This window comes from Ursus maritimus, unplaced genomic scaffold (assembly GCF_017311325.1).
Source record: "Ursus maritimus isolate PB19 unplaced genomic scaffold, ASM1731132v1 scaffold_32, whole genome shotgun sequence".
NCBI classification, from domain to species: Eukaryota; Metazoa; Chordata; class Mammalia; order Carnivora; family Ursidae; genus Ursus; species Ursus maritimus.
Genome location: NW_024425786.1, coordinates 15,918,064 through 15,945,949, shown reverse-complemented (window position 1 = coordinate 15,945,949; position 27,886 = coordinate 15,918,064). Strand labels below are relative to the sequence as shown.

Below are 27,886 nucleotides of genomic sequence, written 5' to 3'. Positions count from 1 at the left end.
GTCGTGCTCTGAGGCCTCCAGGGGGCTTTGGGGAAACGGAGTCAAAAGTAGTGGTTCAGCCCCAGCCTGACTCTCTTAGCCAAACCACATCTGACTTAACCACTCCAGAGCTTTGGGGTGGGACTCTGGGTCCCCCTTGAAGTGAGGGGAGGGGTCCTGGGCTTGGCGGGGGCTGAAGAATGTGACCGTCGGCTGTGTGATCTCCCTCAGGTGACCCACGGGCTGCAGGCGTATGATGGCTTGTCTCTGCCTGAGGATGCAGAGACCGTCACGGCGGGCCGGGCTGGCTGGAGGTACTCGGACCTCTCTGATGACGAGGACTTGCTGGCTGACGAGGCCTCTGGAGGTGAGCAGAGGGTTCTGGTGGTGGGGAGTGGAAGAGGTAAGGGGGTGGAGGCAGGGTTCTTCCCACGGGTCCTTAAAGAGGACCCAGGAAGCTGGCCCAAGGGGGCGCCTCAAGGGATGGGCATCCTAAGCCCTGGTCCCAGTGACCCCCAGATCCTCCGCTTACAACCTGTGTGACCCTGTGACCCTGGGATGGTGGCTGCACCCCACAGCACGGGATGATGAGGACCGACGGGGAGGTGGCAGACAAGGCACAGTAGAGGACAGTCACCGCCCCTTACCGCACCCCTTCCCGGCCTCACCTGGTGACCAGTGTGCCCGGGCCCCTCCCACCAGCATGGGCAGTGCCCTCTCTGATGGAGGCTTCTGAGCGGACTTTTACCGGCCAGCCTCCCTAGGCATGGAGAGAGACGACAGTTCTCAGCTTTTATGACCTGGCCCACTACGTGCCAGGTGCCCCGAACCTTGCCCGACACCCAGTAGGTACTCAACAAATACCTGGTCCTGATACGTCTCTCTCCTGCTTGCAGACGGCCTGGGGAGCGGGGACCTGGGCAGCGGAGACTTTCAGATGGGTGAGTTGCGGAGGGCATAGCCCTCCCCCCTTCCTGCCCCCCTGCAGAAGCCCCAGAGCAGGTCTTCCCCACCGCAGAGGTCCCATCTCAGAGGCTGAGGGCCTCAAGGGCTCCGTGGGCCTGCCTTGTGGGTGGCTTCATACTTGCCGAGTGACAGATGTGTGGCCTGATTGGCAGGTCCCTGAGGGGTAGGGGTTGGCCGGGCTCTGTGGCTGTCTGTGCCCCAGGGACAAGGCTTAGGGCCACAGGCAGGAAATGCCCAGTTATAATAGGTACTGAAAGCCAGACCCTCAGCAGTCAAAGCAAAATTCACATCTCCCAGGATGGCTCCACTGTGGAGTCCTTCCCTAGATCCCTTCTTGGGGGTGCAGAGCTGGGGACCCCGGGCAGGGGTGGCCAGGTGGAGGTGCTGTTTGGCATAGGGCATTTGGGCAGGCCAACTGAGCCGGCAAAGGGTGGAATAGCCTCACCCTGGACCCGGGAAGGACCCCGCCTTTAGTTCAGGTCACCTGCTGGGAAGCCAAGGGTTCCTGGGGTGGGAAAGAGGGCTGGGCTTTGTGGAGGGAAGAGAATCAGGCCTTCATCAGCTGCTCGCGCTGCCAGCACTCAGCGCACGGTGGAGCCGGGGCCAGGCCAGCACTGGGCCTCAGAGTCCCTGCTTCTTCTCACCCCAGGACTCTGGGCCGAGAAGGAACTACCGGGTGACAAAGCCCAGCAGCTTCGTATGGTTCCTGCTGCTTTCTCTGGAAGCCAGCGCTGAGCACTCTGTGGTCAGGGCCAAGGGTGGAGCTCGGCTCAGGCGGACCACTGGGCAGCCGCACTGCCTCCAGTGTCTCCCACAGTGGTGGGTGTGCGCCTCTCCAGGGATGGGGTCACCTCCCTTTGACTGGTGCATTGGGGGCATCCGCATGCCAGAGGGTGGTGTCCTACCTGGGCAAGTGCAGACAGGAAGGTTGGCACCTAGGTGTCCTGGTCCTGACTGTGACCTTCCAGCCGTTGGGACTCAGATCCTGCCTGAAGCTTTTCCACATGTAGGTCTTTCCGGGGCTGCAGGATGCCTGGGAGCTGCCTCTTGCTAAGCTGGGCCTGTCAGCTGTGGCCCTGGGCCTGTCCCTACTGTCCATTTGGAAACGTCTGCAGCCCCTCCCCTGGGACTGTCCACCGCGGCAGCTCTGCCCTCTCTGAGGAGTCCTTGCCAGCCCACCTCCCCTGTGAGATGCAGCTGTGAGGGCAGGAGGGGTCAGAGGTGGGGGCAGGGGTGGGGAATGGGGAGCAGCAGCTGGGCAGGGCCTGCTAGCCAGGCAGAGGCCTGTACTTGTGAGTGGGGCCTATCCGTGGGAAGACACAGGGCCTCAGACCCTCCAGGCCCGACCTGGCACCGGCCCGCTGCCCTTGGGTCAGGTTCAGGCAGCTGGGCTGAGTCTGAGGCCTGGAGGCAGCGAGCGTGTGTCTCATTCCCAGGGGCTCCGTGTGCTCACTTCAGCCTTGCCCGAGGCCAGTGCCCTCCCCGTGCTGGGAAGCAAGGCCCATCCTGACCGAGTTGAGGCCACGCCGGCCATGCCCCTTGCCTGGGCTCTGGCCCAGCCCCACACCCTGGAGCCTAGCCCCTGAGATGGTGCCACCTGCCCCTCAGACAGGGCTGTGGCTCCCGCAGCCTCTGCCCCAGCCCTGTCCCACCACCCTTGTCTTTTGTGTGCCGTTACCCTAACCTGGCAGACAGCCCCTGGCTCTGACTCCCTGTCTCTGGGACTCCCCCCCACCTCCCCTCACCTGGTTTCTTTCCATCTCTAACCTGTCTGGCTGCTCTGACACCCGTCTCGGTCTCCTGCCTTGGGCTGTCTCTCTCCTCTTTGTCTCATCTGTGCGTCATCCTTCTGTCTCCTTCTCTGTCTTTCTCCGTCTCTTTCTCCCTCTCCCTTCTCCTGTGTCTCGAACCTTGCTCTCCTTCTTCCCCACTTTCTCTCTGTGTCTCTGTCATTTCCTCCTGTCTGTCTGTCTGTTTCTGTCTCTTCACATCTCCATCTCTCCCCCTGGTCCCCTCTACCTCCCTTGCTGTCCCTCCCGGCCGTTATCTCTGCGGCTCTACTCTGCAGGCCCTGGGCGGCTCTCCTGTGGCTGGTGAGGAGTCTCCTGCCAGCGAGGCCAGGCAGCCTGGGGGGCTCCGTCTGCCTCCCTCCCCATTCCCTCTCCTCCCTCTCCCTACCTTGTCCTTTCTCCCTTTCCCCGTCCTCTCCAGCCTCTATTTTGTCACACACAAGGCTCCGAGGCTCTTTCTTTTTGGGTCTGGGGGGCCGGCTGGCCCCTGCCCAGGACCTAGCCAGGCCCCATCTGGGCATCCGGCTCTAAACACAGTGGGCGGAGCCCCTGGTCTTCCCCGACCCCAGGCGCTGCTTGGACAGAGATGAGTACAGCAGCCCCTTGGGGAAAAGCGTCCTAGAGGCTGCAGGCATCTTGTACCCACCTCAGGACTTGCTGATGCTGGGCCCACCCAAGGGACCCAGGGGCCCTCGGGGCTGGGGTTCAGGGGCCTGGGTGTGTGGCAGAGGAGTTCTGCTGAGCAGGGAGTTGGTGGGATAGTCTCTTTCGGGGCAGGGGGTGGTCACGTGGGTATTTCCCACCCCCACCTGGGTGCAGGCAGCTCCCGGCCTTCTGCCCCTCCAGCCTCTGGCTCCAAGTGAGCTGTCTGAATGGGGTCAGATGAGGGCCAGGAGGGAGAGGGCTGGCCAGGGTAGGCACCCAGAAAGCACACGCACCCCAGGCAGCTTCACTCAGTAGCAGTACCCTCAGCTCCAGGTGCTGGTTCCTGGAACAGACAGGGCTTTACCTTCTGCCCCAACCCTCAGACACTGGCCGTAGGGAGGCAGTTCAGGATGGAAGAGAGAGGGTGCTCGCCCTGACCTACCCCTGGTCTGGGAGGAGGCAGGGGTCGGGTCAGGCTGGAGGGTCCGAGCCCTTCCCAGGGCCTCGGAGAAAAGGGCTTTGTGGAGCCCCGGCCCCCTCCCCCGGGAGCGGGCGCATTCCTGGGCAGAGGCCCGGCCTCCTCGCCCGCGCTGGGCCATGGGGCTGAGGCCAGGGGCTGGGGTGGGGGACTCTCAATGGGCCTCTGTGCCTGCTCACAAGGGGCCTCTGTGGCCCAGCTCACGGCCTCCACGCTCCAGCCACAGAGCCCCACCCACCAGGCACCCAGGAGCCCAGCCCAGCACCGTCCCTGTGTCTCTGAGCAGGCAGCCCTGCCATCACAAGCACCCTCTCTCAGTGTAGAAGTCCCCTTCTGCCCCATCCGGACATCCCAGGGCTTGCTTAGCCTAAGCCACAGAGGAAGAGGGTCCTTGCTCAGGGGGGCTTGTGCACCTGTGGGCCTGACCGAGTGAAGTGGCAAGAGGACGGGCCTTGAAGTCAGGCCCAGCCAGTACCACTCCCTGCTCTACCAGCTGCACCCTGTCATTGGTCACCTCTCTGAACCCACTTCTGCCTCAGGGACTTTGAAGCTGCTGTACCCTCTGTCCAGAATACTCTTCTCGAGATTCTTCTCCATGGCTCACTGTCTTCCTTCAAGGATCCCCTTTGAGGAGAGTCCTTGCCTGGCCACCCTGGGAATGTAGCAACCTACCCCTACCCCAACACGCCCTCTCCCCAGCCCCTGTTCTTTCCCCAGAGTCCATATATTTCTTGCTCATTGGTTCCCTTTCTCTTCCCACTAGAAAGTGATCTCCGGGGGCGCCTGGGTAGCGCAGTCGTTAAAGCGTCTGCCTTTGGCTCAGGGCGTGATCCTGGCGATCCGGGATCGAGTCCCACATCAGGCTCCTCCGCTGGGAGCCTGCTTCTTCCTCTCCCACTCCCCCTGCTGTGTTCCCTCTCTCGCTGGCTGTCTCTCTGTCACATAAATAAATAAAATCTTTAAAAAAAAAAAAAAAAAAAAAAAAAAGAAAGTGATCTCCGTGGGGACAGGAATGGTCATTTGTGGAGTTCACGGCCAGACCCTCTGCCCTGAGAACACCACCAACCACATAGTAGGCCCTCAATATAGATTTGTTAAAGGAATAAATGCCTCTCTCAGATGAGAGGTAATAAAACCAAATCCACCCCTCGGGTGTGTTGTAAAGACCAGAGACGATAATTACAGCTCAACCAGGCAGCCCCTAGTATGCCCCCGGCACTGTTATAAGTACTTTACATTTCTGAACTTAATCCTTACAGGAACCCTCTGGGGCGGGCACCACTGTTACCCCCATTTTACACAGGAGGACACCGAGGCTCACCCTCGGTGGTTAAGTACGTCGCCCGAGGTCACAGAGCTGTGAATGGCAACTTGACTCCACAGCTAAGCTTTTTTTTACACTACGCTGGCTCTCCTGTAGTAAGAGCTCACGTTATATGGCGCCTCCTATGGCCCAGGGTCTGTCCTCGGCACTTGTACGCATTTAAACATTTGTAACTCATTAACTTGGCATTTATAATTCACACCTAAATTCGTGATTCATTATAAGATTTAATGCCGAAAAAACCTCGTAGATAGTAGGGGCTCGAGAAAGTGTGTGTGTGCACGCTAGTCTGTGTATGTAGTGAGTGTGCACACACCCGTCTGTGTGTACCGTGAGCGTATGATACAGACTGGTCTGCGTCTAGCACATGCCAGGCTCTGTTCCAGGCACCGCGCGTGTGTGCCTGTGCGTGCCCGTGCATGCGTATGACTCGTGCACAGTCCTGTCATCTTGTATGTATAACTGCTACGTGAACTCATGAACGTGATATTTAACGTGTATGAAACATTATACAGGGGCGCCGGGGTGGCTCAGTCGGTGAAGCGTCGGCCTTCGGCTCAGGTCATGATCCCAGGGTCCTGGGATCGAGTCCCACATCGGGCTCCTTGCGCAGCGGGGAGTTTGCTTCTCCCTTTGCCTCTCCCTGTGTGCTTTCCCTCTCTCTCTCCTCCTCTCTCTCTCCCTCTCTCTCTCTCAAATAAATAAATAAATCTTTAAAAAACAAAAATAAACATTATACATATTATATGTATATGTATATATTTGCATAGTATATAGTGGGTGGTCAGACAACAGTCGTGTATGTATGCTCACACCCATCTGATATGAATTTGTTCAGCCATCACTTCTTAGGCACCAACCACATGCCAAGCACTCCCCTGGCTCCGGGGATGCAGGGGTGAATGAGTTCCAGGATGGCTGTCCTCATCAGGTCCACAGTGGGTGCAGCAGGAGAGAAAGGGGGCACCAGCTCCCAATTCTCTAGCACTTGCTCTGTGCCAGGTGCCGCATCTAAGTGCTTGGGGAGATGGTGCGTGCAAGCATGATGCCATTTATTCCCTCCAGCTCCCCAGGGTGGTCAATGTAATTAATATCCTCATTTGACCGAGGAGGAAACAGAAGCTCGGAGAGGTGAGGTCAGTGCCTGCGGTGTGGCTGACCTCAGAAGCCATGGTTTTCACCATGATATCCTACAGCTCGTGTGTAACCGGGAAGGATCTGTGCAGTGCAGGGAGGAAGGTGCTCTGATGGGGGGAGCCCGGGGGCTGGGGGATCCAGAGGAGGGGGTCTCTAACCCAGCCAGGCTTGAGGGAGAAGGGCAGTTCAGGTGGTCTTCTTGGAGGAGGTGATGGCTGAGCCGGGCCCTGAGGGATGACTAGAACCAGCCAGGGAAGAGTGGGGAAGCATGTCTCAGTCACTCGTGGCAGATCCCTGTGCCAGGCCAGCCTCTTCTGGAAGCCAGCCCTTCCTGTCCAGCATCCTCTGTGCCCCTGGGAGCCTCTTCAGCACTGTCGCTTACCTTCTGGGTCAGGCTACTTCCCTGATGGTTGAAGCCCCTCACTGGAGGGTGGGGGCCTTGGCTTTGACCCTGGGCAGGCCTGCCAGGGCCACTGCAACAAGGGCTCATACGGGCAGTGCTGGGCATGGCTATGGGCACACAGGTGTCAGCCTGGGCCGGAGGCCACTAGAGACCATCCCTGAATTTCTTCCCACTGGCCCAGCTGCCTGAGGCCACCGCCTACCAGGCCAGGCCCCTCATGGTGACACTCCACTCCTCTCTGCAGTTTATTTCCGGGCCCTGGTCAACTTCACCCGCTCCATCCACTACAGCCCTCGGCTGGAGGATGCGGGCTCCGAGGAGTTCCGGGAGGTGTCCGAGGCGGTGGTAGACACGGTGAGGGGAAGAGGAAGGGGCTCGGGAGCTCCCCGAGTATGGGGGGTGCGGGACTGCCCTGAGGTGAAGGTATCTGGAGGCTGACGGTGCTGTGTCACTCTCCAGCTCGAGTCGGAGTACTTGAAGATTCCTGGAGACCAGGTTGTCAGTGTGGTGTTCATCAAGTGAGAAGGGTCCCCTGGGGGCCGGTGAGGGACGGGGTGGTGGGAGGGGGGTGACAAGGAGGGGAAGTAAGAGAAGCCAAATGGAGTGGATCTCTGTTGATGGAATTTTAGGAGTTTGGGGAGACAATTTCAACCTTAAATTGCCCCACTTGGGTCCAGGCTGTGCAGGAATAGGGAAAGAGGAGAGCAGGCCTGGGCTTCAGGCAGGGGGCCGAGGGAGGAGCTGAGTCTGCGGGGGTCGACCTCACCCTGCTCCCCTGCCCCATCCCCATCCCTAGGGAGCTGGACGGCTGGGTGTTTGTGGAGCTGGACGTGGGCTCGGAAGGGAACGCGGACGGGGCTCAGATTCAGGGGGTGCTGCACACGGTCATTTCCAGCGGCTCCATTGCCTCCTACATCACCTCCCCCCAGGGCTTCCAGTTCCGTCGCCTGGGCACAGGTAAGCCCATCCTGGGGCCTGGGGCACTTCCTCGTTTCTCAGACTCATGTGGGTCCCCTTCCAGGGTTCCCCCATGGGCTCTTCTAGCATGGGACCAGTACACCACTAGGGACTGGGAGCTCACTACCCCACGAGTCTGCTCCATCAGTCTCTCTGCAGCCCTGGCTGGGTTTGGGTGTAATCTGTTTCCTTGAACATGTGTCCAATTAGACCCAGTTTCTGCTCTCCCTCTCTCTCTCTAGACTTCTATACGCTGACAGTAGGTAATCATTCCCTTCTGCATACGGTACGTTCAGATCCAAACACTTCTGCATTTAATAATAACCAACAAATGTTTATTGAATGCTGACTAGGCACTCAGTGAGGCCCGTATGTCCAGCCTCCCATTCAACCTTCATCATTCCTGTGAAGTAGATATTCCTCCTGTTTTAGAGATTAGGGGACTGAGGCCCAGAAAGAACACGTGGCTTGTCCAGTCACACAGGCAGTAGTGGAAAAGCCAGAACTGATGCCAAACCATGTCTGTGCCGGTCTTGCCAGAACCTGTGATGAGAGGTAGTGAGAAACCGAGGCTCAGAGAGGCCAAGAAACCAGCCCACAGTCACACAGCTATCAGATACAAGGACTGGCCTTCGCTGTTGGTCAACCCGGGTTTCTCTGCACGGCACCCTGTCTCCTGCTAGGACTCCCAGACCAGTCAGGCCCCATTCATTCCCCCACAGGCTCTGCTTCTCAGCCCCGATTCCATCCCTGTCTCTCCCCTGGGAAAGCCCCGACACGTCACCGTCCCTGACTTGGGGGAACCCAGAACTGAACACACTCTTTCCCTACCATGCCGTAGCCCAACCAGAAAAAACAGTGAAACCATCACCTCTCTCATTCCACACATAAAACCCCAATGAATGCGCCGAAAGATCGGGTGTGCTCTTTTGGCATCCCCAGCTCCAGATCTGAAGATTGCTGGGCGCCCAGCCCTCTTCTCCCCACTTTTTAGGGAGCCGCCCTGGCTAGGTCCCAGGCCCCGGGTGGGCTGGTGCTGATCACACCTTCCTTTCCAGCACAGACACCCCCGCCCCCTCCGGCTGCCGTGGCGGCCGCAGTGACACCGGGTGAGAGTATAAGCCAGACCTAGGCCCAGTCAGGTACCTGGATGAGTTCCTGGAGGGAGGGGAAGGAAGGAGGAGGGTCAGATGGCTGGGCAGAGCCCACCAACCGCCCCTTCGGCCTTTCCGCCCGTCCTCTCTGGGCCAGCTTGCGGCCTGCATGTGATGTGATGTGGTGGCCGCATGCGTGTGGCTTGTTAACTGTGTGCGGGGTTTCTGGAAGGGATGGGTGAGGCCACCGCCACACGTTCCATGCCCTGTGTATGCTGTGATGTGTCCACCGTGCGCTCTTCTGCCTCGCGGAAGTCTGCCAGAAGCCAAGTAGCCAGACACAGGGCCCCAAAGCCTGCTCCCAGCCACGCAGTGCCTGTGCCGCCCATGCCTTCCGACCCGCCCATCCCCGCCCGCCCCACTGACCCTGTCCCACCTCTGCAGTGCCCCAGGTCTCGAGAGTGTGCACCGAGGCCGAGTTTGCCTGCCACAGCCACAACGAGTGCATAGCCCTGGAGTATCGCTGCGACCGGAGGCCTGACTGCAGGGACATGTCTGATGAGCTCAATTGTGGTGAGGGGCCATCCGGGGCCACAGGTGGCCTGCAGACACCAGGCGGGGCCAGGGCGCCCCGGGGCCTCCAAGTTTACCGGGAGCCGTGAGGGTCTGGTGCAGGCAGGGGCTCTAAGGGAGGTGGGCAGGGATACGGGAAGGACGGGGGCAATGCATGTGGCAGGGAGGTACAGGGAGGGCCAGCAGAGCGTGGGGGTGAGGGATGAGGAGCCACGTGCCGCCACCCTGTGCCAACACCAGGAGGGCTCTGTCCACAGAGGAGCCAGTCCCGGAGCTCAGCTCCGTAGCCCCTGCCCTGGCGGAGACACCACCCTTAGCGCCGGAGCCGGAGGTAACCACTCCACAGCCGCTCCCAGGCATGCCTGCTCCCCAGCTTCTGGTCCCCAGTCCAGGCAGGCCTTTGCCCTGTGGGCCTCACGAGGCCACCTGCCACAGCGGGCACTGCATCCCCAAAGACTACATCTGCGACGGGCAAGAGGACTGCAAGGACGGCAGTGACGAGCTAGACTGCGGTGAGGACCGGCAGGGTGGGGGTGGGAGGGGGCCAGGGGAGTGGCTGGGGGAGGGCTGCTGGTTGAACCTGGCCCGGTCCCCCAGGCCCCAGTCCGCCCTGCGAGCCTAATGAGTTCCCCTGTGGGAACGGGCACTGCGCCCTCAAGCTGTGGCACTGTGATGGGGACTTTGACTGTGAGGACCGCACCGACGAGACCGACTGCCGTGAGTGTGCTGCCCCCCCCCCCGGGCCCAGCCCCCCTGCCCCAGCCCTGCGTGTACAACCGTCTGCTCTCCCTGGCCGAGCGCAGAGGCCCTGGGGACAGATTTGAAGGTTCCTCTCTCTCGGACCCCAGCGGTGAGGGCTCTTGGCTCTGAGCTGAGCTTTGTAGGAATCCGTGTGGCCAGACTGCCTGTGGCTAATGTCTCCTTGTTTCTTTTCTGTCCCTTGTTATAATAGCTCTTCTCTGTGTTATTTACACTTGGGTAAAACTCAGACAAGTGGCCGAGAGGGCTTGATAGCCTGGTGTCCCCTAACGATCTGACTCTTGGCTTATGTGGGAGTCAGAGCCTTTCCCTGATGGGCGTAAGGCTTCTTCACATAGAGCTAGTTCTGAGTTTTTTGGGCACCCATCTGCCCAGCTCTTCATCGTCTCCCCATTCCGTCGGCCACTGTTCATCTCTCCATGCACCCATTCACCCAACTCTCGGTCCGCCCGCTGTCTGTCCACACAGCTCTTCCTCCAGCTCTCCACCCACCAACCTAACACCCTTCCTTTCTCCTAGCCCGGCCCATCCACTCAACTGACATCCACCCAGCCCTCCAGACAATGTTAAAGACATTCTGACGTTAAGTGGGTGAGGCTGGAGAGTCAGACGCCCTATCAGGTAGCATCTTGAGTGCCCTGCCCTGTAGGTGAATCCGGGCATTGGTAGTCTGAGATTGAGGATAATCTTCAAATCACTTCTCTGTGATCCCGGGTCACGAGCCTGGGCGCATGCTGACATTCCTTCTGTCCGCGGGTCCGGCTCCTCCCTGCCTTCCTCCGCCTTCCCTGCCCCTCATCGGTGCCAGAGAAAAGCAGCAGCATGCCGCATACTGACAGTTTTATGGTGTCCTTCCTGTGGCTCTAAGCTTGCCTGACGAGACAGCCCCTTGGGAAAGAGAAGTAATTGAGGGCTTTAGTTGAAAAGCCCTTCTCAGCTGGGGAAAAATCAAAGGAGACCGAGTCCTTGTTGGCAGAGCGCGGGACAGAGAATGTGAAAGCTGAGTGGCCTTGGGAGGTCCTAGAGTGTTGGGACAGAAGCCCCAAGCTGGTCAGTAGATGGCTGCCTCCTGGCCTCCTCTCACTTCCTTCCCCGTGGCCTCCTCTCCTACACCACTCTGCCTTCTCTGTCCCTGTATGTGTGTCTGTCCCAAAGTCAGTCTCCCCAAGGAAAGATTTCGGTCACTGTCTCCTAGAGATGCCCAGCTGGGGCCCAGCCCTGGTGCCAGGCCAACCCCGGGCTTCTGGCCAGTCCTCAGGCGGCGGCCTCAGGCCAGGTGGCCCCCCTGGGCCAGTCAGAGGGGTACAGAGCAGCGAGGTTCGGGCTGTGGCAGGCCGCTTGTAAGGCCTTCCTGCTAGAGAGCCCCGCACCAGGCATTACCTGGTGTCTAGGGATGCCAGTCACTTTGCCTGTGCCTTTGACAGAGGTCTTGTGCTTCTGAGGCCGGCTGAGTGTGGAAGGAACTGAGTGGCTGTAGTGTGCCAGGTGTGTCTCTGTTTGGGGGAATGCAGGTGCAGCGAGTGGTGGGGACAGGGTGATGTGATGAGCCATTTGATGGCCGGCTGGTGACAGCTGGCAATGTTGTGGCAACAGTGTGTGGGTCTCATCAGGACAGCTGTGTGTCATGCGGGCGAGGAGAGTGACCCTGGGGACACCAGGGGAACGTAGGCAGGGTTGACTGTTGGGTGTAGGTGGGAGTGGGGGTGATCCTCCCTGAGGGCAGTGCAGGCTGCCCACACCGCCTGGCTCTGTCCCCTAGCTGCCAAGCGCCCCGAGGATGTGTGCGGGCCCACGCAGTTCCGCTGTGTCTCCACGAACACGTGCATCCCGTCCAGCTTCCACTGTGACGAGGAGAGCGACTGTCCCGACCGCAGTGATGAATTTGGCTGCAGTGAGTGGGGGCCGGGGTTAGGGGATGCAAGCCACGGGCCCTGAACCCTAGGGTGGGTGGGTTCCCATGGCCCTGCTCTCCTCCCCCACTCCTCCTCCCTTTGCCCTTCACACCCCTCACTCCTGTCTCCGGTCTCCCCAGTGCCCCCCCAGGTGGTGACCCCACCCCAGGAGTCCATCCAGGCTTCCCGGGGCCAGACAGTGACCTTCACCTGCGTGGCCATTGGCGTCCCCACCCCCATCATCAACTGGAGGCTTAACTGGGGCCACATCCCCTCTCATCCCAGGTATGGCTCTGAGCCCGGGCAAGGCCTGGGGATCTGGGGGACACTGGGCAGTGGCCCTGGCCTGACCCCACCTCTGTCTCGGGGCCCTCCAGGGTGACAGTGACCAGCGAAGGAGGCCGTGGCACGCTGACCATCCGCGATGTGAAGGAGGCAGACCAGGGTGCCTACACTTGTGAGGCCATGAACGCCCGGGGCATGGTGTTCGGCATTCCTGACGGTGTCCTGGAGCTCATTCCAAAGCGAGGTACAGTCGGTGGGCAGATGGGCCCTGGTCGTGGTGGTCGAGCTACCACGTGCTGGTGACCGGCTACAGCCCGCTCCCGTGCCACCCGGCAGGGCCCTGCCCCGACGGGCACTTCTACCTGGAGCACAGCGCCTCCTGCCTGCCCTGCTTCTGCTTTGGGGCCACCAGCGTGTGCCAGAGCAGCCGCCGCTTCCGGGACCAGATCCGGCTGCGCTTTGACCGGCCCGATGACTTCAAGGGTGCGTTGGCGGGCGGACAGGTGGGCGGGTGCTGCGGTGGGCAGGAGGGCGGGGGTGGGGGGCACCAGGCCTAGAGAGAGGGCAGAGAGGGGAGAGCAGCATGGGTGGGCGGGTGGGGCCAGGTTCAAGGACAGGCACAGGGTTGCCGAAGGAAGGCTGAGCCCTGCGAGAACAATACTTCGGGGAAACAAACATTTTAGGAAAAGCCAAGTCCACCCTTGACGTCTGCCTGCTTGGGTGATGAAGAGGGCGGGCTCTGGCGCCAGACGCCTTGTGTAAATCCTGACGCTCCCTGACTGCCTGTGCCCTTGGTCAAGGGACGGTCTTGTGTTTCCACTTCCTCCTCTACAAAATGGGGATAAAAGAAGAACGACCTTCCACCTTGCTGGAAGGACTTAACAGGCTAACGTATATAAGCCATGCAGAATCGTGCTCAGTCCGTGCTAAGTGCCCCGTACGTACTCCCTGATGTCCTCGTCGTCATCCGCAGCAACCCCATCCCCAGAGGCGGAGAGGTGCCAGTGTCCCCAGAGCCCGGCTTCGGCATCTTCTCAGCCTGGGCCTGACCTGTCTGGGGGACCCTTGGCTTCTTCAGGCCTGTGTCCCCAAACCTAAAGGCCGGCAGCTGGACTCCGCTCTCTCTGGCTCTGAGAGGCAGAACGGCATGGGCCCAGATAGCACACGGACCTGGGTTCAAGTCCCAGCCCCTGTTTACTGCCCCGCATGGAGCTGCATCCCATCTCATTTTCTGCATCACAAAGGATTAAATGCAAGGAGAGGACTTAGCTGCCTCCATAGTAAGCACTCAGCCGGTGCTGTGGCCCGACACACAGTCATCAGATAGCCGGTCGTCCTCGCAGGGTTGGGGCTGTTTTTACTCTTTTCCGACGGGGAGCCTGAGGTCCTCTGAGAGGCTGTGTGGCTTCCTTAGGGTTACACGGCTGTTTAGAGGATGTTGAGAGCTGGACCCCGGGCCTGTCTGATCGGGGTCGGAGCAGTCAGGGTGGGCGGGGCTTCCAGGCTGAGCAGGTGGCCTGTGCCTGGATGGTGACTAGGATGCGGGGGACACGAAAACATCCCTGCAAAGGAGGGAGGAAGGCAGGCCTGGGGGAGCGTGGCCTGGTCTTGGGGGCTCCGCGTGGTTATTCTGCGGACGTGGATGTGGACTTCTCCATGGTTACAGGGGTTACATTTAAGAGGAAGGGGGGAAGCTGGTTTCACACAGATGTAGTCTTAGCACAAAGAAGGAATTTCTAAGAGTCAAACCTGTCCAGGGTTGGGAGGCAACGAGCCCCCCACCCCTTAGAGCTGTTCAGCGCGGTAGCCACTAACAACATGTGGCTGTTTAAATTAAAATTGATCCACTCGCTGGTGCGCCTGGGTGGCTCAGTCGGTGAAGCATCCAACTCTTGGTTTTGGGTCAGGTCATGATCTCAGGGTTGTGAGATTGAGCCCCACGTCGGGCCCCGTGCCCAGCAGGGAGTCTGCTTCGATTCTCTCTCTCCCTCTGCCCTTCCCCACTGTGCACGCAGGCTTTCTCGCTCTCTCTCAAATAAATTAATAAATCTTTAAAAAAAACATGATTAATCTCTTTCTCAGCCACATTAGCCACATTTTGAGCACCCAGTAGCCACATATGTCTAGTGGCTACTGTATTCGAGAGTACAAGCACAGGACACGTCTGTCCTCACCAACATTTTCTTGGATGGTTAGTGCTGCCCTAGGGATCTGGAAGCACGCTGTAGAGAGAAATCCTCCGTGTGTATGTGTGTGTGTGTGTGTGTGTGTGTGTGTGCGCGTGCGTGTATGTTGTGGGGGGGGGGGGCCCTGGCGGGCTAGACAACCATCATAATGACAACAGACCATAAACAGCTGGTTTTGAGCGCTGCTTTTGTGCCACACTCTGTTTTAAGTACTTCCTATCTATTTGCTCATTTTAGCTTCCTAATAACCTTCTGAAACAAGCCAGTATTGCTTCCACTGTATAGATAAGGAAACTGAGGCCTTTGTGCAGACTCACACATCAGTGGAACCAGGACTTGGCGGCTGTTCTTCAGCCCTGGGTAGCTCTCTACTGCCCCCTGAGGGCCGTTCCAACCCTGACAGTCCGTGGAGCTGTCCTCAAACAAAAGGCTCTGAGAAGTCCTGCTACAAAGAATCCCCGTGACCTTTTCTTGACCCTGTGGTTTCCCAGATGGTTCCCAGCCATCATTCTCCAGCATTGACTTCCCCACAGCGTGCTTTGGGAAAGGCTACTCCAAAGAAGAAAAAAACTGCTTCTTTTTTTTTTTTGACTTGGGGAAAGACACTGAAGTTCTCTTTAAGTCAGATTTCTCCCAGAACTTTCCCATCTTTCTGGATAACCGCCTTTCAAGGCGGGTGTCTCGGGCAGACATGCGCTGTGGCCCTCACCCCTCCCTCTTGCTGCCCTCAGGTGTGAATGTGACGATGCCCTCGCAGCCCGGCATGCCACCCCTCTCCTCCACCCAGCTGCAGATCGACCCTGCTCTGCAGGAGTTCCAGCTGGTCGACCTGTCCCGCCGCTTCCTAGTGCATGACTCTTTCTGGACTCTGCCCGAGCAGTTCCTGGGCAATAAGGTGAGGGACGGGACTGCTGCTCTGGATGGGGAAAAACGCCAAGCCCCACTCCCATGCCCAGAACCCGCCTGGGTCCCGCTCCCTCTGAAGCTGGCAGGCAGCAGGACAGACTCCACTCTGGGGAAAAGGGGGGTACTGGCTTATTCGTTCAGAGTAGGGTGTCTGGCCACCACGCTCAGGTTGGAAGGAGTGCCGAGTCAGCTTTTAGAAAGGGGCTCCTGGACCATTCCCCCACACCAGGGATGGGATCAGTGCTCCTCCTTGGGCCTCCCTGGGCACCTTTTAGTCTACTCCCCGTGTTGGACCGAGTACCCCCAAGGCAGAGCCAAGTTCCCCCCATCTCTGCTTCGCCGTGGCCAGCTCTGTGCCAGACATACAGTGAGCTCCAGGCACCCAGAGGGAAGGAGGAAGGGCCAACTGGGCCCAGAGCAGGCATCAGGTCGTGCCCCCGGCTTCCTTGCCCTGATCTGCCCTGTCCCGACCAGGTGGACTCCTACGGTGGCTCCCTGAGCTACAAGGTGCGCTATGAGCTGGCCCGTGGCATGCTGGAGCCAGTGCAGCGGCCGGATGTGGTCCTCGTGGGCGCCGGATATCGCCTTCTCTCCCGAGGGCACGTGCCCACCCAGCCTGGCACTCTAAACCAGCGCCAGGTTCAGTTCTCCGAGGTAGGCGGTGCCTGAGCTCTCAGGGCTGGGGGGAGGGGCTACAGGCCGGGCAGGTGCTCACGTGTGACGCCTCCACACACCGTTGTTCGTATCCAGGAGCACTGGGTCCACGAGTCCGGCCGGCCAGTGCAGCGGGCTGAGATGCTGCAGGTGCTGCAGAGCCTGGAGGCCGTGCTCATCCAGACGGTGTACAATGCCAAGATGGCCAGCGTGGGCCTGAGTGACGTCGCCATGGACACCACCGTCACCCACGCCACCAGCCACGGCCGGGCCCACAGCGTGGAGGAGTGCAGGTACCTGACCTGGCAGGGCTCGAAACCACAGAGTCCCCAGCAAGGATAGGGGAGAAACAGCAGGGCCTCACGGTTCCTGTAACCACTGTCTTCGTCCTGCCCCCACAGATGCCCCATTGGCTATTCCGGCTTATCCTGCGAGAGCTGTGATGCCCATTTCACCCGGGTGCCTGGCGGGCCCTACCTGGGCACCTGCTCTGGCTGCAACTGTAATGGGCACGCCAGCTCTTGTGACCCCGTGTATGGCCACTGCCTGGTGAGTAGTGTCAGTTGGCATTCAGACTCTGGCTGGGGCAGGGAGCACAGACAGGGTGCGGGGCCCAGGGTGAAGCCTCTTGGTGCCCACAAGCTTAGCATGAGTGTCTAGAATGACTGTCATGGCTGCTGGATAAACTGTCATGACCTCTGGATGCATTAACAGAGGTATAACGTCTAGATAAGGGAGGTGAAGGTCCTACTCTCTTCCACCCTGGTCAGAACAGTCCTGGAGAATACTGTGTTAAGGATGGTCCTTAGCAAGGCAGCCCTAAGGGGAGGAAGCCTGGAAATCATATGTATTTCTAAGGAATAGTGGAGGGGGCTGGGATTATGGAGCTGACAGAAGACAAGGCTCAAGCAGAGAAAGCTACCATCTTCAAATTCCTCAAGAGCTGCATAGGGTAAGAAGAAACAGATTCCAGAGGCCTGAAATGGCCAGTGGATACAGGTTAGAAAAGGGAGGCGGGTTTAGGTCCGGATAAAGCAGGCATTTAGAACCTTCTGTGGAACAGACTGCCCGTGTGAGGTGACGAATTCCCCATCAGGATGCAGCTGGATTCTCCCCAGGCTGCAGAGCTGTGAAGTAATTCCAGCATGATGGAGGACTGGGGCAGCCTCACGTGGCCACGCTCGGAATCCAGTGTGGCCCTACACTGGGGGCGGAGGGCCTGCTCTGTAGGACCTGAACCATTCCTTCCCCTTCCTCCCAGAACTGCCAGCACAACACAGAGGGGCCGCAGTGCAATAAATGCAAGCCTGGCTTCTTTGGGGACGCCACAAAGGCCACAGCCACTGCCTGCCGGCCCTGCCCTTGCCCATACATTGACGCCTCCCGCAGGTCAGAGCCGGCTCAGGGTGGGGGAGGTGTGTTGGGGGGCGGTGGGCAGTACAGCAGGCAAGGGGCATACTCTGGGCAGGGAGGTGGGAGACCCGGGTTCAAATCCTAACCTGGTCACTAAATTGTTCCATGCCCCTTGACCTTTCTGGGCCTCAGCTTCCTTCCCCATATAATGGGCCCATCTGTCTTTCTGGTGCTACTATGAGGCTGCAGATGGAGAATAGGTGGGCAGGGGCTCAGTAAAGCATGCGACTCTTGATCTCAGGGTTGTAAGTTCGAGCCCCATGTTGGGTGTAGAGATGACTTAGAAATTAAAAAATCTTAAAAAAAAAAAAGGATAGGTGGGCAAAGACGGCATCATGTCTCATGGCATACTGTGCCATGTGGGCAACAATCATTTCCCAAGGTGGGAGTGTAAGCCCTGGCCTGACCCATCGCTGCAGCCCTGCCCCCTGTCCCGCCACTTGATACCCACAGATTCTCAGACACCTGCTTCCTGGACACGGATGGTCAAGCCACGTGTGATGCATGTGCCCCAGGCTACACAGGCCGCCGCTGTGAGAGGTGAGGGAGAGCCAGCGGGGACCGGGGGAAGCGATCTGTCCTGGGTGGGGACACGGAAGTGCCGCTGACGACCCTCCCTCTCTCCACCAGCTGTGCCCCTGGGTATGAGGGCAACCCCATCCAGCCCGGCGGGAAGTGCAGGCCCACCAGTGAGTATCACAGCCGCCATCCCCGGGCACCTCCCCAGGCTGCCCACCGGACCCCAGTCCTGGAGCCTGGCCCCAACCCCATGATCCTTGGGGAGCCATCCCTTTCTGCCACCTGTCTGGCCAGACTGGGTCTATCCCATTCCCCCCTGCCTTGCTGACACCCACTTTGTGCTTCCAGACCAGGAGATTGTGCGCTGCGACGAGCGAGGCAGCACGGGGACCTCTGGGGAGGCCTGCCGCTGTAAGGTACGCAGGCCCTCCCCTCCCCCACCCCAGGGGCCTCCCGGGACACAGCTGGGAGAGGGAGGAAGGAGGCTCCACCTTCTCCCTAGCTCCTTGGCTGGTGGGTGACAGCTTAGCTAGAGGCTCCCCCTCATGAGAGGTGGTCTGGCAGCGGGAAGGAGCTTACACTGGGGGGTCAGGTAGCCTGGGCTGAACTCCCAGGTGCTTTGCCCGTCATTCTTTGTGTGACTGCTGTCTCTGTGTTGTACCTTCGCCTTTAATGTTCTCACGCTGACGTGACCATATGGGTATTAGTGTCCCCAGTTTACAGATGAGCAACGGAGGCTCAGGGGAGGGACATCATTTGCAGTAAGAGTGGGAGAATCGAGAGTCAGTGGAAAAAAGAACTGGGCAGATTTTGGAGTTAAGCACTCCAGATCTTAAATCCCAGAATGCATGAGCAAGCCAAGGGACCTGGTGTAAATCATTTCTCCCATCCCTGAACCTCCGTTTTCTCATGGGAAGCACGGAGGTATCACTCACTTCCGAAGGTACTCAGAAGAACTGAATGAGCTGGTGGTCGAACAGAAACCAGCACAGTGCATGAAACACTCCATAGAGAGTAGCAGTAACTTTTAACCAAGTTGCTCTATTTCAAATCTACGTGTGTTTGTGAGCCCCCTATCAGCCCAAGTGAAAAGGGGGAAAAGATTCGTTGCTTAAGCTCCTCTTAATTGGGAATCACTGTTCACATGGTGGCAGCCCTGCTTATAAGTGCTTTTTCCATGGCTTTCCCGGCCTTGGGTCCCCATCCAGAAGGTGGGCAGATGAAGCCGGAAGCTCCAGGCAGCCCCTCCTGTGGGCCGTCCTGCAGCTCCCAGCTCTGTGCCCGCAGAACAACGTGGTGGGGCGTCTGTGCAACGAGTGTGTCACCGGCTCTTTCCACCTGAGCGCCCGCAACCCTGACGGCTGCCTCAAGTGCTTCTGCATGGGGGTCAGTCGCCAGTGCACCAGCTCGTCCTGGAGCCGCGCCCAGGTACCTGTGTGGGCGGGCGGGGAGACGGCAGGCAGTGGGCGGGGCGGGGGGGGGGAACCCTGAGCCCAGGGTGGGCCACACGCCAGGGCCAGCCCCCAGCCCCCATGCCGGCCTCCTCTCCCCCTCCCAGGTGCGTGGGGCTTCTGAAGAGCCCGGGCAGTTCAGCCTGACCAATGCTGCGGGCACCCACACCACCAGCGAGGGCGTCTCCTCACCCGCGCCCGGGGAGCTGGTCTTCTCCTCCTTCCACAACCTCCTGGCCGGACCCTACTTCTGGAGCCTCCCCCCACGCTTTCGCGGGGACAAGGTGGGCAGGGGGGCGGGGAAGAGCAAAGGAACTCTGGGCAGCAGGGACAGCACAGGCAAAGGCTCGGAAACAAGAGCGTCAGGGTGCCTTCGGAGAAAAGAGGGAAGGCGTGACCGGAGCGGTGGCGGGGCCGGACCTTGGGGCCTCCGCTGAGCACCTGTCTACCCTGTGTCCCAGGTGACCTCCTATGGAGGAGAGCTGCGCTTCACGGTGACCCAGAGGCCCCAGCCTGGCTCCTCACCCCTGCGCGGGCAGCCCCTGGTTGTCCTGCAGGGCAATGGCATTGTCTTGGAACATCATACTTCCCAGGAGCCCAGCCCCGGGCAGCCCAGCACCTTCACGGTGCCCTTCCGGGAGGTGAGCCGCACTGCCTGGAGCCTGGCGTGGGGAGGGGCGGGCCCCTGCTTTTCTCTCGCTCAGGGGCATCAGTAGCCTGGGAGGTCAGGGCTTGGCAACACACGTGTCCTCTCCTTGGCAGCAAGCATGGCAACGGCCTGATGGGCAGCCGGCCACACGGGAGCACCTGCTGATGGCACTGGCGGGCATCGACACCCTCCTGATCCAGGCGTCCTTCACCCAGCGGCCAGCTGAGAGCAGGTGTCTGGGGCCAGGGCAGGAGGACGCAGGGACCTGGGGCAGTGGTTCCAGTCTCAGCAGCGTGATGCAGTGTGGCCAGAGGGCCAGCTCTCCCACATACAGGCTGTGGGGCCTTGCGTGCCTCATTTTCCCCGTCTGTAAAATAGAGATCACGGGGCTGGTCTCAGGTCGGGTGCCCTAGAAGCAAAGCCTGAGATGGGGACTGGGGAGCACACAATTCAGTGAGAACGTGGGCGAGAGGGAGAGGGAAGGACAGACGAACAAAGGAAGGGGAAGTGGGCAGGCAAGGAAGTGGTTTCTGATCCAGATTAGCCTCAGCCTCACCCCACAAGGAGCCCTGCAGAGTCATTCTGCTTCGAGGCAGAGAGGCTTCTGTACCCTAGGTCAGGCTGTCATTGGTCACCCCGGGAGAGCAAGCTCGTGTGCTCTGTCCGGCAAAGGAAGGCTCATTCTCTGGAGAGAGTTGTAGGTATAAGCCATTCGCCACGACCCTTGCAGCAGCTGGGAGATGACACCCAGTTGGGGAGCCAGATGGGGCCCCAAAACATCACAGCAGGGCCGTTGGGAGAATTAACGACGTAATCTCACGCAGAACTCCAGGGACGCCTGGCACGGAATGTGTGCTCATTCGTGGTGCGTCTTGTCACTCCCAGGGTCTCTGGTATCAGCATGGATGTGGCTGTGCCTGAGGACACTGGCCAGGACCCCGCGCTGGAAGTGGAACAGTGCACCTGCCCAGCCGGGTACCGTGGCCCCTCCTGCCAGGTGAGCCCTGGGCCCCGCCCACCTGTCCTCCAGCAACCTCCTTGATGCTTCCAGGCTCCTCCCCCTTAAGCTCTCCCATCCTCCCCAGGCCCACCCCAGCCCCACCACCCAGTGGGCATGGCCCTGAACCGGCCCTGCCCAGGAAGGCCCTCCTACTGCCTAATCTTCTTGCCTGTAGGACTGTGACACAGGCTACACACGCATGCCCAGTGGCCTCTACCTGGGCACCTGTGAACGTTGCAGCTGCCATGGCCATACGGAGGTCTGTGAGCCTGAAACAGGTGCCTGCCAGGTGAGTCCCGCCCTCCTTCCTTCCTGCCCAGGGAACGCTGGCGTCCAGGGGCCCAGCCTTAACCTACGCTCTGCCCCCTCCAGGGCTGCCAGCACCACACGGAGGGCCCTCAGTGTGAGCAGTGCCAGCCCGGATACTACGGGGATGCCCAGCGGGGGACACCGCAGGACTGCCAGCCATGCCCGTGCTATGGAGCCCCCGCCGGTGGCCAGTGCGTCCTGTACCTGCCCTTTCCCGAAATATCCCCTGCCCCCTTCCAGACTCCCTTCTTCCCAGGCCCTTTTGAGAGGCAGTGGTTAAATCCTGGCCTTGCTGCCGCCTCACTGTGTCGTTTTGTATAAGGCACACTTCACTCTCTGGGCCTCCACCTCCTCATCTGTGAAATGGAGATAAAGAGACACCCCACCTTGTTCACTCGTGTGAGAATTGAATGAGGGCTCTGAGCACAGAGCTCGCTTGCCCACGCTTCCTCTCCCTTCTCCCCTGATCCTAAAGGAAGGGCTACTGACTTTCTAACTAGACATTTGCCCCCCACACCGTCAGGGCTACCCATACTTGCTTTCTGGACACCGACGGCCACCCCACCTGTGATGCGTGCTCCCCAGGCCACAGCGGGCGTCACTGTGAGAGGTGAGGCGGGTGGTGGGCTGGGTGGGGAGTGCTCAGGAGGGGCTGCCCCAGAAGCCTCCCACTCTCCCCTTATGCCAGTCCCCAGAAGACACTCAGTTGTCTCCCCTGAGAGCCTGAATCCTCAGAGATCCAGGCCTGCAGTTCACTTCCAACCCCAGCACCCCGTGCCCCAGTGAGGGCAGGGACTTCTCAGAAAACCCTCATTCTTGCTAAAGGTCCTGGGTTCAAAGCCCAATCATGCTCATTCACTGGTTCTGTGGCCTCAGGCCTGTCCCTGCTCTTCTCCCACCTGTCTCCCTACCTGTAAAATGGGTGAGTTGGGCTGATTCGTTCCTTTCCACACTGTGAGGCCTGGTTCCAGTCTGAGTCTGATATGGGAGGCGGCCCCCAGCACAGTCCTGGGCTCACAGCAGGCTCACCAGGATTCCGTGGTTCTGCCCTCCCTTCATCCAAAGCTTTCTCCTTAGGTGTGCCCCAGGTTACTATGGCAACCCCAGCCAGGGCCAGCCATGCCGAAGTGAGTAGGGTTGGGGAGGCTTTTGGGGTCGGGCTGCCCGGTCTCCCCCAGGGGTGGAACTAGGACAGAACCTTAGTTCTCCTTCAACCTGCGACAAGTGACTTTACCTTTCTGAGCCTCAGCTTCTTTATCTGTAAAATGGGTACAGTAAAAACCTCACCCACTCCAGAGGGCTGCTATGAATAGGTGTAATGCCTACATAGGGTAGGTGTTCAGAAATAAACACTCCCTCTCTTGGTGGTGAGTTCAATGCCCAGAGGGTGGTGGAAGTGAGGGTGCTTGGACTCGGGTTTGGGCTTCCAGCTGTGACTTCCCTCCACCTCAGGAGATGGCCAGCTGCCAGAGCCGATCGGCTGTGGCTGTGACCCCCAGGGCAGCATCAGCAGCCAGTGTGACGCTGCTGGCCAGTGCCATTGCAAGGTTAGTCCAAACCCCCCTCTCTAGGAGGCCCCGAACCACAGCCATGGTGGTCACCCTGGCATTCCCTCTCACTGTACCCTTGGGGCTGCCCCTGAGCCCCCATCACCCTTCCCCAGAGGCCCCATCGCTGCCCCACTGCTCGGGCCCCGTGGGAAATCAGGCAGCAGCGAACTGGAGCCGGGCTTAGGCATGGGGGCTGCAGAGGCTCCCCCAGAATTGCTGGAAGTGGCTGGGAGGCTGGCTTCAAAGGCTGCTGGAGGTGCAAGAGATCCCCTCGAGCTCCCACAGCCACCCTTCCATCCATCCTCCTAGGCCCAGGTGGAAGGCCTCACGTGCAGTCACTGCCGGCCCCACCACTTCTTCCTGAGCGCCAGCAACCCCGTCGGCTGCCTGCCCTGCTTCTGCATGGGCGTCACCCAGCAGTGCACCAGCTCCTCCCACTCCCGCCACCTGGTAAGTGCGCATGCCCGTGCTCCGCTCCTCTCCGCGTCCTCCCTGGGGCCCGTCAGAGCGCCGGCCCAGTGGCGTCCCCTCTGCCTATGAGGATACCCATCCCCATGCCCGCGTTACGGCCCCCGTCAGCACAGATCCCAGCAACCCTCGCCCCTACCCTAACACCCTCCCTGGGACCCCATTGTCGCTTGTGTCAGCACTGAGCCCAGCACGCCTGTCTTCTCCCCGGTGGCCTCCCCATTCCCCCCTTACTTCCGTCCTAGCCCTGTTCTCAGCAACCTCCCATGACCCATCCTGATGCCGTCCCCTGCCCTACCCCCACCAAGGTGCCCACCCCTGAGCCCAGGCTGACACCCCATCCTCTCTCTGCTACCAGATCTCTACCCGCTTTGCCCCTGGGGACTTCCAAGGCTTTGCCCTGGTGAACCCCCAGCGGAACAGCCGCCTGACGGGAGGCTTCGCCGTGGAACCTGTGCCTGAGGGCGCCCAGCTGTCCTTTGGCAACTTTGCCCAGCTCGGCCACGAGTCCTTCTACTGGCAGCTGCCGGAGGCGTACCAGGGAGACAAGGTGTGATGTGCAGTGAGGGCTGGCAGGCCCTCCCCCGCTGCCGGTTCCCAGCTGGCCCTGCTGAGCCCCACGGCCAGGGGGGACTCAGAGCAGGCATCGGCCACATTGCGGTTCAGTGTATGGCCTCTGTCTAAACCCAGTTGTGCTGCTGACCAGCCAATTGCCTTTTGATAAACCTCAGCTCCAGGGCGGCTGGAGGATGAGAGATCGCGCCCGGCACATAAGACGTGCCCTCCTGTCAATGATTATTAGCCTTCGTGCAACAGATAGGTCCTGGGCGAGGCCCCGGAAACACAGACACAAAGGAGACAGCAGTATCCAATTTCATCCATTTGCTCCCTCCACCTTCCCTCATGCAGGCTGTCCGCTCTGTGCTCGGCCCTGGGCGTGATTCTAACTCTGATGATAGGTCGTATTTCTTGAGCTCTCACTGTGCGGGCGCTGTGCTAAGTGCTCGTACGTGTTGTAAGTCACCACTCCTGCCCCCGCCCTGTGAGGAAACGAAGGGGACACCCAGAAGGTGGCAGTGCTGGCCTTCAGAGCCAGGTCAGAGGCTGCTCTCGGATACTCCACTGGCCAGAGATGAGCCGTGGTTTGGTGGTGATGGGGAGGGGCAGGGGGCAGCATCCGAGGGGCCGACTCCAGAGCAGCCGGCCCAAGCGGCGTTCCTTAAGCGGTCCATGCCACCCAGTGGCACCCAGGGAAAGACCCCTGCTGGCCGAGGTCAGTGCTCAAGCAGATGTGTCCCCTCACCCCGGATCCCAAGGAGGTCAGGGACACAGGAGGGGTGGTTCCCAAGCTGCCCTTCCTTCTTCCTGGGACAGGTATCCCAGCCTCCTCCCAAGGCTGACCTTCTAGTCCTTTCTCCCTCTCTGGCTCCTCCCCTTCTGGCTTCCCCGTGTTCCTCTCTGCTGCCCTGGCCTGCATGTCACAGATGTCTCTCTCTCTCTCTCTCTCTGACTCCCTCTCTTGGCGTTTCCCCGTGCCCCACAGAGGGAGGCGTATTTTGCACGGGTGCGCTGGGCTCACCAGGTAGGCCCGTGGTCTGAGTGGCGTGAAATGGATGTGGCACGGTCGCGGTGTTCTTGGATGCTGTCAGTCCCGCATGGAGAGATGGCCAGGTCCCAAGGAAGTGTGGGTCTGCATGAAGCCAGGCAGTGCCCGATGGCCCCACAGGCAGGGCACCAGTGTGCCACAGCCCTGCGGTGCCAGGAATTCGAGCTAGGAGGGTGGGTGCCCCATCTGCTCTGTGGTCGGGTCCTGGCGCCGGCTGTCGGTGGCCAGAGTGGTGGCCGAGATGGCAGGGAAACTAACTTGATGCTGAACCACGTGTCTATACCTGGCCCATCAGGTTACCCTGGCACTGCCTCCCCAGCAAGCTCCATTAACCCTCCGTGTGCGTATGCCCCTTCAGCAGCCTGGAGTTAACCCCTGTGTGCCAGCCTGGAGGGGGGAGAGTGCATCTTCCTCCCCAGTCAGTGTGGGCCTTTCTAGCCACAGTATCCATGGGCAGAGGACACTCCCCGGGGCTCCCACGCTGGGGCCCTGGGAGGTCTGAGGTGGCTTGTGCCCTCCACCCATCAGAACCTCACGTCCCTCTCAGAGGAGCAGTTGCGGACAGCCGTGACAGCTGGGAGGACCATGGGGCCCCCAGAGGGCAGGGGCCGGGCCCAGCGGCTATCACAGGTAACTCAGGGCCGGGACAGGCTGTGTCTGGGGCCCCATGCAGACCAGAGAGTATAGTTCAAGCACGAGCCCTGAGCTGAGCCCCTGGCCTTCCTGAGCCATTTGCCCCCAGGCCAGGCCTCAGCCTAATGCCCAGTCCACTCCAGTGTTGCCCTTGGGAAACACTCCAGAGCTGTGAATGGCTTGGGCTGGCACCACGGGCATGGATGACAAGTGAGGCCTAAGGAGCGGCCTCCCCAGCCACAAAGGCCCCTTGGGCCGCCTCTAGCCACTCTAGCCTGAGCTGGACAGAGCCGTCTGCCTATGTCTTGCTGCCGGGTATCCTCTGTATGGGCTTCTCCCCACAGTCATCTGGGCCCATCCCAGGAGACCCCCCCGGCTCAGGAGGAGCAAGAGGACATCCGGAACAAGGGCCAGAAGGCCAGGCCCTCGTGAACAGTTAGCACAGAAGCAGACGGCCCACTGGGCCTGCTGCGGCCTGCCGGGAGGCAAAGCGTCATGGTGTCCTCTCTGTCCCTCTCTGCTCCTTTCCTCTGTCCTCCCTCTCCCGGTCCCCCAGGTGGATGAGGCCCAGAGGCGGATGGATGCTGAGATCTGGCAGCTCCTTTCCAGCTTTGCTGCCCGCCCGCACCCTCCCGCCCCGGGGCTCTTGCGCCATCCCCAGCCGGCAGCTGCTCTGCAAGCAGCCCCGCTTTCTTCTTCCTCCTCCTCCTCCCCCTCCTCAGCTTCTGGGCCTTCCTCAGCGGGCTCGCAGGTATGTGCCAAGGTGCCTGCCGAGAGACCCCCCACCCACCGTGTTTTCTAGACGTCAGTTGTTTCTGAACCAACTTCACAAAATCTGCCATTTCTGCCCACTCCCTCAACTATTATTTACTTCAAATGTCCCTTTATTTTATTATTTTTTAAGATTTAATTTTTTTAAGTAATATCTACACCATGCAGGGCATGAACCCACAACCCCAAGATCAAGAGTCTTATGCTCCCCTGACTGAGCCAGCCAGGGGCCCCTCAAAGTTCCCTTTAAATCAATCACATACCGACTCATTTGTGCTAGTCATACATTTTCCAATACACAATACCCATGACATCTTAAAATGTTTTCTGCTGTACCGTGTAAGTCATCGCAGGGTCCCCAAGAGGCACACAGCAGACGCGAGGACACAGCAGCCCAGCCATGCTCCGTGAGAGCAGTGGAGGTGGTGTCTGCGTCCAGGGATGGGGAGCAAGTTGTCCCAAGAGCAGGGCCAGAGCTTGAGCCTTGGGCTGGGGGCTTCTATCCCTCCGCCCCCCTGGGCTTCCCTGGAGGGTCTGTGTGTGCGCGTATGCGTGTGTATGTGTCCCTGCCAGGACTGTAGCTGTGCTCTCGCGTTCCCCCACCCCCACTTCTCCTCCCCCCCCACCCACCCAGCAGCTCTCACCACCTGTCCTTCTGTCCTAGTTCTCTCTCTCCTATGAAGGCTTCTCTCTGCTTCCTGGGAGCCTCTATTATTGGCAGCTGCCCCAAGCCTTCCTGGGGAACAAGGTAACAAGGAGTTGGGGGGTAGTAGGGTATCATCGAATCCCAAAATAGTCGAGAGCCCTTTGTCAAAGCCTTTTATGACACAGACGGGTAAACCAAAGGCCAGAAAGGGAAAGGGACTTGCCTGGGGTCCCACGTGGGGCTGAGACAGTCTCACCCACGAGGCTTTACCCTGTATCCGGATCACTGACCTAGCCCTCAGCTCTGCATCCATTCCTTCGGGGGGCATTGATTTAGCCCTTCCCATGCGCTATGCTGCGTATGGACAGAAGACGACCCTGGCCTCCCACAGCGCACTGTTCGTCTGGTTGTCGGTCCTGTCATCACCAGCGTCATCCATATCCTTGCTATTACCTTTGGCGTTAATGTTAGGATTGGCATCAGCTCTGTCTTGTTCCAAAAACAAGAGTGCATCTGAAGAATACGTATAATAGGCAGTAAAATATTCAGAGAAGCAGACAGGACAGAACGTCGTCCAGGAGGAATGAGACTAAGAAAGATGGGCGAAGGCCGAGGGTCGAGCCGGGAGTCATGAGCTGGCAAGCCTGCAGGCCGGGTGCTCGCGGGCACTCTGTTCAGGGCAGGGCTGTGCACAGCCTGTGTTACTTCGTCTCCATGCTACCCTTCAAGCTACTTCTTACTGCCATTTCCATCTGAGGAAAGTAGGGCTCAGAGAGGTTAAGTGACTTGTCCAAGGCTATCCAGCCAGGACAGCTGGACTTGAACTTGAGAGATGGCTCCCTG

General features: G+C 59.7%; 1 protein-coding gene across 1 annotated transcript in view; it reads left to right on the top strand.

Annotated features, from left to right (window-relative positions):
* Positions 1-27,886, top strand: part of HSPG2 (heparan sulfate proteoglycan 2) — a 99,648-nt gene that overhangs the window by 32,353 nt on the left and 39,409 nt on the right. The window contains 32 exon segments of the mRNA XM_040645922.1: positions 211-346; positions 876-920; positions 6,967-7,076; positions 7,182-7,240; positions 7,519-7,679; positions 9,218-9,346; positions 9,604-9,858; positions 9,944-10,063; positions 11,865-11,996; positions 12,138-12,282; positions 12,375-12,526; positions 12,619-12,765; positions 15,200-15,363; positions 15,849-16,028; positions 16,125-16,321; positions 16,430-16,577; positions 17,290-17,417; positions 17,895-17,981; positions 18,072-18,130; positions 18,309-18,376; positions 19,248-19,388; positions 19,519-19,695; positions 19,873-20,052; positions 20,174-20,292; positions 20,946-21,057; positions 21,236-21,349; positions 21,433-21,560; positions 21,893-21,979; positions 22,447-22,496; positions 22,822-22,916; positions 23,229-23,369; positions 23,746-23,937. Coding sequence (XP_040501856.1) covers positions 211-346; positions 876-920; positions 6,967-7,076; positions 7,182-7,240; positions 7,519-7,679; positions 9,218-9,346; positions 9,604-9,858; positions 9,944-10,063; positions 11,865-11,996; positions 12,138-12,282; positions 12,375-12,526; positions 12,619-12,765; positions 15,200-15,363; positions 15,849-16,028; positions 16,125-16,321; positions 16,430-16,577; positions 17,290-17,417; positions 17,895-17,981; positions 18,072-18,130; positions 18,309-18,376; positions 19,248-19,388; positions 19,519-19,695; positions 19,873-20,052; positions 20,174-20,292; positions 20,946-21,057; positions 21,236-21,349; positions 21,433-21,560; positions 21,893-21,979; positions 22,447-22,496; positions 22,822-22,916; positions 23,229-23,369; positions 23,746-23,937 — 4,158 coding nt within the window.